General features: G+C 36.1%; 1 protein-coding gene across 3 annotated transcripts in view; it reads left to right on the forward strand.

Moving 5' to 3' along the window:
- MAP4K5 (mitogen-activated protein kinase kinase kinase kinase 5) overlaps positions 1–10156 on the forward strand; it is a 160149-nt gene extending 149993 nt beyond the window's left edge. For 2 of the 3 annotated variants that reach the window (XM_060096242.1, XM_060096243.1), the window contains exon 32: positions 1416–10155. In XM_060096242.1, coding sequence (XP_059952225.1) covers positions 1416–1503 — 88 coding nt within the window. In that variant the 3' untranslated portion in view covers positions 1504–10155. Of the gene's footprint in view, positions 1–1415 lie in introns of all 3 variants that reach the window. The other variant, XM_060096244.1, reaches the window with a different exon arrangement.
- The last annotated feature ends 293 nt before the right edge of the window (positions 10157–10449 follow it).

Consider the following 10449-nt stretch of genomic DNA (forward strand, 5'->3'; position numbering starts at 1 on the left):
CTTAAAGAAGGCAGGGGGAATTGGAGTTATGACTCCATAAAAATTTTTTACAGAGACTTTTGTAAAGGGAAAAAGGATTTTTGGAAAATGGCAACTACCCATTGCCGTTGAAAAGGCAAGCCGAGAGAACATGGCAACCTAGTAACTAGTCCTGCATAAAAGAGAATTGGAGGACCACCTGGTAAATGACTGTAGAATGGGAGGCCCTTTGCTTCTCCAGGAAGGGCTGACAAAAGAATTGTAGATCATTCAGTGATCCTGGCACAAATAGCACTCTGGTGAGACATAGTATGAGAGATTTCTGCTTGATAGAGGGTAGGCATCAGAAGCCATTTCTCTTAGTTACTTGTTTCCTTCCAACTCCTTCCCCCAGAATTTTCTCTTTCATCTAGCCCTTCTTTGTTTGTATTGTTTCTCCGTTCTCTGTCACTATTGCCCTAAAAAACTACTTTTTTCAGACCATTGCCTTGTTCTGATTATCTTCTTACTTGGGCATCTCCTTGATTTTAAGACATATATCTTAACCAAGGCTTTTGTTTTGTCTTAATTTTTTAAGTGATTTGTTAAATTGTATTGTTTAAATATAGGTATTAATGTCTAGGAGGAAAGAAAACTATGTCAGAATATTAATAATGGTAAACTCTGGGCAGTTGAATTATAGGTAGTTTTATATTCCCCTTCTACTTTTCTTTAATGCATACTTTAAGTATATATTACTTTTTTGTTTTCATTTCAAAAGTAATAATATGCTAGTTGTAGGAAATTCATACACTAGAAAAATATAAATTATTTATGCAACTCCCCCCCCCATTTCCCCTTCTAGACTTTTTTCTCTGCATGGGCATATTGTTTTTTATTTTGTTCTCAAACCTGTCTTCCCACAGTGTAGATCCTATGATATGACACTTGATTGGTTTTTCTTCCTATTGGTCCTTTCATTGAACTCTTACCCTGCCTTTGTTCCAGGCACAAGGGAGATGGCCCCATTTCATACTTTTTAAAACTATGTATTTGCAAATACCTTGAAGAACAGTGTGAGTGGGTGCCTCTTAAAATCCTGTTTTATTCTCTCAGCCCTTCCTCCATCCCCTTCTTGTTCATGTATATTCTAAAGCTTTTTTATACCTTTTTTTGGCATATATGAGTAAGCAAATTTGTTTTTAGTTGGAATATAATGAGACTATCCTGAAATGTTTTTAATATTTTATATTCATAAATTCATCAATTCTTATTCAGTTTTGTTTTTAAGCTATAAGATGTAAAGCTGAATTTGACTGTGCATCTATTAATGTGATCTCTGTGTAATCTTATGTGAATGTGAACAGTGATATTCTTTCCTGGTTTGATGTTAGTATTTGAAGATGAAATCTCTGTTTCTACTCTTTAACAAGACTTTTGTTTTGATTTAATTGCAGGGTTGTTGTTTTGGAAAGTAGGCCAACAGAAAATCCTACTGCACACAGCAATCTTTACATCTTGGCTGGACATGAAAATAGTTACTAAGCAACAGAAATTGGTCTCAAATGACAGGAAAATGAATACACTCCATTGAAAGCAAAAATATCTTAAGGAAATTCAGTACAAACTACACTATGATTTGCTTTAATTGTTATGGGTTATATCTCAAATGATCTGTACTTTAAGGTAGAATTCAATATTTTCTGTAGCTGGAAACAGCTATTCTATCTCTTGCCACTATGTGGTGGTTTTATCAAGTTTGCTTAATAAAAGCTATGAGACAAATAGTCCTCTAGTTCCAGGAAACACAGTCTTTTAAAAAAAAAATGTAACAAGGATGCCATGATATTTTTAGATAACAACTCGTGATTATCTTCAGAGAGATAAATTTAGTGACAGTTTTCTCATTTTATACCATGTTTTATTCCTTCTTAATGAACATAATTTGATAAAGAAATTATCAGGTAAACCTTTCACTTTTACATTGGCCATTCTGTATGTTTTTGTAAAATAGAATATTTAATCCTTATTTATTAATCTCTTGCTGGAGTGGTGTAATGTATCTAACTTTTAGCAAAGGAAGGTTGCAGAGCAGCTTAAATTTTTTTATAATATATAAAAATTTTGTTTACCTTTTAAGACTAGTACTTTGAGGGTTTAAAGGCTGTGTTTGGAGGTTCAATACATACATGCAATATTATTTAACACAAGTATTTTGTAATATAATATCATCCAGAATTGCCTTACAGGAGAGTTTTGTGTTTTCAACTACATATAATTGTAGGGGGTCATACAGAAGATAATGATGATGGTTGAAATATTGTTAGAAGAAGTGTGTATTTCTAGATGTGACTACCGTGTGTATGTATTCTTGACAAGCAGTATAATATACCTGTGATTTTTTTTTACATTAGGGATAATGCATAAGAAATTAATTTTCATATATATTATCATCCCTAGTGTAGGGGGGAAAAGTGTTTAACTGCCCATGATATGTATTTTACTTATACTATACCAGAGGGGAAACTGTAAAGCAACTACATGTGTATTCTTGGGTTTTTCACATATAGAGATCTTCATTTTGAGTAGGTTTAAAAAAAAATCTTTAAATGAAAAATTCCTGATGGGATAGTATAAATAAGTATTATAAAAATCAGTATTCTAAAGATAAGTAAGGATTGGGCCATTCTTGAGTTTTCTTCCTTTCTGCTATTGTTAGTATTCAGAATGAAAGCATCACACTGGTACCTATTGTCTTAATGCATTTAACAGTTATTGTTGAGATGATGAACAAGGGGGTGGCAAGAGCAGACTATAGATTCATTTTCAGCAGTTCCTTGAGAGGAAGACAGTGTAACTATCTCATTCGGTCTTTAGCAGTCCTGTATGGTAGGTATTATCATCATCTCCTTTTTTTAGATGAGGAGATAAGGGGTTAGCAAGGTTAAGAGACTTAACCCAATTCACACAGCAAGTTAGTGGTTGAGCCAGACCATGAGTCTTATGACTCTGTTCTTTTCACTATGCAATATGCAAACAATAAAATATTATGCAAATAAGATATATAAAGTATTGTCCTTTAAAAATGCTATGATTTCAGCAAATGAGATATATAAAGTATTGTCCTTTAAAAATGCTATGATTTCAGTAAGTGTGTTGCTGTTTATTTTGGTGCCTGTTAAATGGGGCCTCTGGACTGAAGGACACTGGATACAATTGATGGCAGGGGACCATACTCAAAACAGGAAATATTTACATTCTGGTTACAAAGACCAATATCCTCCTCCTCCTCTCTGAATCCTGGCAGCCAGATCTTCCCATCCTAACAATACTGGAAGAGTCTTCTCTGCGCCATCTGGTCAGTGCAAGTGGAAAGACCTAAAAAGATCCTAACATCAGAAGTGTCCTGGCTAAACTGCCCAGCTGGATAACTCTACAGTGAAAATCGTAATATGCCCACCACCCCATGCATGCATCCAGAGCTTACAGTTAGTCTTTTAGTCCTATGCTATTAAAAATGATTAAACAGGGACTTCCCTGGTGGTCCACTGGGTAATACTCCGCACTCCCAATGCAGGGGGCCCGGGTTCAATCCCTGGTCGGGGAACTAGATCCCACATGCATGCCGCAACTAAGAAGCCTGCATGCCGCAATGAATATCCCACATGCCACAACTAAGACCCAGTGCAGCCAAAATAAATAAATAAATAAATATTTTAAAATAATAATAAAAATAAATAAAAATGAGTAAACAGCCAGGAGTTATGAAACATCTGAGGAAAGCCTCTTACAGGAAAGAGAGAAAACAATAGGGGAAAAAGCACCTAATGGAAACAGACTATGCAGAATGAGGAAAATGTCAAAAGAAAAAGTATCTTTGCAAAGATGTTGCAACTATGAATCAGGAGTAGGATACTAAAAAAGGAGCTTTTGAAAAAACAGAGCTATTAGAAAAAATATAGCATAGCTGAATAATTCAATAGATGATTTAGAATATAAAGTTGAAGAAATTTCTCAGAAAATAAATGAAAATATTGGAGAAAAAAATTAAGAAAATTAACAGGCCAAGAGGCCCAATATACAATATCCCAGAGTTCCAAAAAGAACAGAGAAAATAGGGAATCAGTAGAGTATTTCAAGAAATATTCTCAGTGCTAAAGAACTTCAGATTTTAGATTGAAGGAACACAGTGGATGAAAAAAAATCTATTTGGAAATTTCAGGCATGTCAGGGTCAAAGAGAAGATCTGTTATGTTTCTGAAGAAAAGGGGCAGGTCAAATACCAAGGAATAAGAATCAGAATAACTTCAAATTTCAACAGAAGCAGTGCCTTCAAAATTCTGAAAGAAATTTCCAACCTAAAATTCTGGATTCAAATAAACTATTAATTGAACCTAAGGTTATAATGAAGACATTTTTATTTGTACAAGGTCTCACAAACTTTACCTTTCATATAGTCTTTCACAAGAAGCTACCAGAGGATGTGCTTCATAAAAATAAGGTCATAAACCAAGCAATATGAAGACATAGGTGCAAAGACTGGGATTCAGCATAGGAGAGAGGTGAAGGAACTCCCCAGATGATGATGATGAGATATGCAAGGATGACACCACACCAGACATACAGAACATAGTGAAGCATATCAGAAGCTCCCAGAGAGGCTTCTTCAGAAAGATTAAATAATAAACTACCTTATGCATCTCCCAGACCCCAAAAATCAGAGTGAGGGTCTTGTGATACTGAAATGGAGAAGGAGGAAAGGTCAGTGTAAAGGTGTATTGAGGTCATTGCTGTGTAGACAATGGCAGCTTGATCCACTAGGTCTATTGTGAACCTCTGTGATAGTTCCCACAATTGTCTCCTGAAAGACAAGTGGCTGGACCATTTATCTTGACACGCTCCTCATTAGGTGAGTTGCTGCTGGGACATTACCTCCTGAAGTACCAAGTTGCAGCTTGTACATGGGCCATGTGGGCTCCTTCAGTGTCAGAGAAGGCCCTGAGGCAGAAAGCTGGAAGAGTAGGAGATAAATCTGAGCTCTCCCTCTGTGGCTGAAATCAGACATGGGTGGAGGGATTCAATCAGTGATGATATTATTTTTTTTTTCTCTAAGATTTTTTTTGATGTGGACCATTTTTAAGGTCTTAATTGGATTTGTTACAGCATTGCTTAGTTTCATGTTTTGGCTTTTTGGCCACGAGGCGTGTGGGATCTTAGCTCCCCAACCAGGGATCGAATCCTCACTCCCTTGCATTGGAAGGTGAAGTCTCAACCACTGGACCGCCAGGGAAGTCCCAATCACTGATGATATTACTTCTAAGCAAAAACTTACCTAAGGTTGAACCAGATGACTTTACAGGCAAATTCTATCAAACATTTAGAGAAGAGCCAACACCTATCCTTCTCAAACTCTTCCAAAATATAGCAGAGGGAGGAACACTCCCCAACTCATTCTACGATGCCACCATCACCCTGATACCAAAACCAAAGATGTCACAAAGAAAGAAGACTACAGGCCAATATCACTGATGAACATAGATGCAAAAATCCTCAACAAAATACTAGCAAACAGAATCCAACAGCACATTAAAAGGATCATACACCATGATCAAGTGGGGTTTATCCCAGGAATGCAAGGATTCTTCAATATATGCAAATCAGTCAGTGTGATAAACCATATTAACAAATTGAAGGAGAAAAACCATATGATCATCTCAATCGATGCAGAGAAAGCTTTTGACAAAATTCAACAACCATTTATGATAAAACCCTGCAGAAAGTAGGCATAGAGGGAACTTACCTCAACATAACAAAGGCCATATATGACAAACCCACAGCCAACATCATTCTCAATGGTGAAAAACTGAAACCATTTCCTCTAAGATCAGGAACAAGACAAGGTTGTCCACTCTCACCACTCTTATTCAACATAGTTTTGGAAGTTTTAAGCCACAGCAATCAGAGAAGAAAAAGAAAAGGAATCCAAGTTAGAAAAGAAGAAGTAAATCTGTCACTGTTTGCAGATGACATGATACTATACGTAGAGAATCCTAAAGATGCTACCAGAAAACTAGAGCTAATAAATGAATTTGGGAAAGTAGCAGGATACAAAATTAATGCACAGAAATCACTTGCATTCCTATACACTAATCATGAAAAATCTGAAAGAGAAATTAAGGAAACACTCCCATTTACCATTGCAACAAAAAGAATAAAATACCTAGGAATAAACCTACCTAAGGAGACAAAAGACCTGTATACAGAAAACTATAAGACATTGATGAAAGAAATTAAAGATGATACAAACAGATGGAGATATATACTAGGTTCTTGGATTGGAAGAATCAACATTGTGAAAATGACTATATTACCCAAAGCAATCTACAGATTCAATGAAATCCCTATCAAATTACCAATGGCATTTTTCTCAGAACTAGAACAAAAAATTTCGCAATTTGTATGGAAACACAAAAGACCCCGAGTCGCCAAAGCAATCTTGAGAAAGAAAAATGGAGCTGAAAGACTCAGGCTCCTGGACTTCAGATTGTACTACAAAGCTACAGTAATCAAGACAGTATGGTACTGGCACAAAAACAAATATAGATAAGTGAAACAGGATAGAAAGCCCAGAGATAAACCCACGCACATATGGTCACCTTATTTTTGATAAAGGAGGCAAGAATATACAATGGAGAAAAGACAGCCTCTTCAATAAGTGGTGCTGGAAAAACTCGACAGCTACATGTAAAAGAATGAAATTAGAACACTCCCTAACGCCATACACAAAAAGAAACTCAAAATTGATTAAAGACCTAAATATAAGGCCAGACACTATAAGAGTCTTAGAGGAAAAAAAAGGCAGAACACTCTATGACATAAATCACAGCAAGACCCTTTTTGATCCACCTCCTAGAGAAATGGAAATAAGAACAAAAATAAACAAATGGGACCTAATGAAACTTAAAAGCTTTCGCACAGCAAAAGAAACCATAAACAAGACGAAAAGACAACCCTCAGAATGGGAGAAAATATTTGCAAATGAAGCAACTAACAAAAGATTAATCTCCAAAATTTACAAGCAGCTCATGCAGCTCAATATCAAAAAAAAAAAAATCCAAAAATGGGCAGAAGACCTAAATAGACATGTCTCCAAAGAAGATACACAGATTGCCAACAAACACATGAAAGAATGCTGAACATCATTAATCATTAGAGAAATGCAGATCAAAACTACAATGAAGTGTCACCTCACACTGGTCAGAATGGCCATCATCAAAGAATCTACAAACAATAAATACTGGAGATGGTGTGAAGAAAAAGGCAGCCTCCTGCACTGTTGGTGGGAATGTAAATTGATACAGCCACTATGGAGAACAGTATGGAGGTTCCTTAAAAAAGTAAAAATAGAACTACCATACGACCCAGCAATCCCACTACTGGGCGTATACCCTGAGAAAACCATAATTCAAAAAGAGTCATGTACCACAATGTTCATTGCAGCTCTATTTACAGCAGCCAGGACATGGAGGCAACCTAAGTGTCCATCAACAGCTGAATGGATAAAGAAGATGTGGCACATATATACAATGGAATATTACTCAGCCATAAAAAGAAACGAAATTGAGTTATTTGTAGTGAGGTGGATGGACCTAGAGTCTGTCATACAGAGTGAAGTAAGTCAGAAAGAGAAAAACACATACCATATGCTAGCATATATGTGGAATCTAAAAAAAAAAAAAAAAGGTTCTGAAGAACCTAGGGTCAGGACAGGAATAAAGACGCAGACATAGAGAATGCACTTGAGGACACCGGTGCGGGGGGGGAAGGGTAAGCTGAGACGAAGTGAGAGAGTGGCATGGACATATATACACTACCAAATGCAAAATAGATAGCTAGTGGGAAGCAGCTGCATAGCACAGGGAGATCAGCTTGGTGCTTTGTGACCATCTAGAGGGGTGGGATAGGAAGGATTGGAGGGGGACACAAAAGGGAGGAGATATGGGGATATATGTATATGTATAGCTAATTCACTTTGTCATAAAGCAGAAACTAACACACCATTGTAAAGCAATTATACTCCAATAAAGATGTTAAAAAAACAAAACAAAACTTAAGGTTGGTTGAAATCAAACAAAAAACTGCCAGATATTAACTCCAGGAAAGCAAAATGTTATAAGAAAGAAAAGGTAAACTGTGACCAGTGGTTGAATGCCATAAAAATGTTAACAGTAAATAAAAGTCTAATCAAAATTACAGCATAATTATATTGAGAGAGGATATGGTGAGGTAAGAAAAATACCTAAATCCTCATCTCTACAGTGGGAAATCAATGAATACCTAAAAATTAGAAGTCAAGAAGTAGCTTATTTAGTGACATGGAAATAAAATAATCTGCTAAAGGAAGGAAAATGGTTTTTGAAGTAAGTGAGATGGGGGAAGGGCATGCTTTTTTTGATGACAAACCTTTTAGGACTATTTGGTTATTTATGTGTGTGCCTACTTTTTTTTTAATGTAAAGGAAGACTTTAATTAAAAGCATGTTTCTGTTACATGACAGAAACAATATGAACAAACATACAAGTTCAGCTTTTTATACTGTACCTTACACATAGTAGACATTCAATAAATGTTGATTATAGCTAAGGTATGCATAGTGTGGAAGAAGGCAGAGTAATTGCAGGGGGATGGGGAACTGGTTAAGTAAATCCAGAAGGTCTTGTGAGAGAAAGCATTTTTTATCAAGCTCCTTTTTTTTTTTTTTTGGCTAAACCTACTTCCCAGCATTCTCTCCTAGTACTCCCTGGAACACCAGCACATAAAGACCATGATCATTCCACCTTCATTGCTTGACTCATAATGGCTCTCCCATCCTGAAATTCTTGATTTTTCACCAAAAATAAATCCTTTACTTCACTCAAGGTACTCAGTTTACTTCACTCAAGCTGTAACTTTTACATGACATCTCTGTTTATTTTCTATTTTCTGTTTTCCAGAATTTCTACAGCACATGTAGATTACACATCTTGATGTAATACTCAGTTGCCACCTACCGGTCAAACCATTTAACCCTTACCACTTACCTTAGATAAATTACTCAACCTGTCTAGGCCTCCATCTCATCTGTTGATTGCAAATAATGGCCACTTCATATGGTTGTTAGGAGGGTTAAGTGAGATTGTGAGCATTAAAGTTTCTTGCTTATGGTGAGAAAAAAAAAAGCTCCTTTATTTTTAACCAAAAAGTTCATTAAAGGCATAAAGAGTGCATTTTCATTCTTTAGTTGTTCCTTTCAGTATGTCACGCATTGGTAGACTTACTGTGGGGCTTTTTAAATTCTGCTTTTTTCAAGTTCCTTACATGCCTTTTCATTAGAAAAATAACTGATATCTTGTATCAAAGGTCCAAGAAACTCTTCCATACCAAACCTAGCAGCAAGGATCATTTTAGGTTTTACTGAGAATTTCAGATTGTCCTAATGGATCTTACTTAGGAGAAGAATAAGAAACATTTGTTAAAAATCTACTATATTGACATCAGAAATGAATCAAATATTCTCACTCTCACCACTTGTTATTCATTGTACTAGAGTTCCTAGTCAGTTCAATAAACAAAGAAAACTAAGAAAAAAATAAAAGATTAAAAGTTTAGAAAGGAATAAAAATGCCATTATTTGCAAATAAACTGTTAGAAATCGTAAGTGAATTTGGAAAAGCAGATGGATGCACTGTCAACATAAAAAATAATTACATATACATATACTTGGAATAAACAAAATGAAATTTTACAAGGATACTATTTACAGTATAGAAAACCATTAAGTATCTAAGAAAAATGAGATGCAAGATCTCTATACTTAAAACTATCACTGAGGACTCCAGGGGCATGTATGGAGGAAAGGCCACCTGAGGACACAGCAAGAAGGCAGCCATCTACAAGCCGAGGAGAGAGGCCTCAAGAGAAACGAACCCTCCTGACACCTTGATCTCAGACTTGTAGCCTACAGAACTGTGAGACAATAAATTTCTGTCCTTTAAAAAAATAAATACAGGGCCTCCCTGGTGGCGCAGTGGTTAAGAGTCCGCCTGCCGATGCAGGGGATACGGGTTCGTGCCCCGGTCTGGGAGGATCCCATATGCCGCGGAGCGGCTGGGCCCGTGAGCCATGGCCGATGGGCCTGCGCATCCGGAGCCTGTGCTCCGCAACGGGAGAGGCCACAACAGTGAGAGGCCCGCATACCGCAAAAAAGAAAAAAAAAATAAATAAATAAATAAATAAATAAATAAATAAATACAAAATAAAACTATCAGTGAAAAAGAGAAGACCTAAATAAATGGCAGATTATGCCATGTTAATGAATTAGATTTGATATTGTAAAAATGTTAGATTTTAAAGATTCTCTATAATCCAAGCAGATATATGAAAATTGACAAGTTGATTATAAAATTACATAAAATGCAAAGGGCTAGGGATACCAAGGCAATCTTGAAAAAG

Source organism: Mesoplodon densirostris, chromosome 4 (assembly GCF_025265405.1).
Source record: "Mesoplodon densirostris isolate mMesDen1 chromosome 4, mMesDen1 primary haplotype, whole genome shotgun sequence".
Lineage (NCBI taxonomy): Eukaryota > Metazoa > Chordata > Mammalia > Artiodactyla > Ziphiidae > Mesoplodon > Mesoplodon densirostris.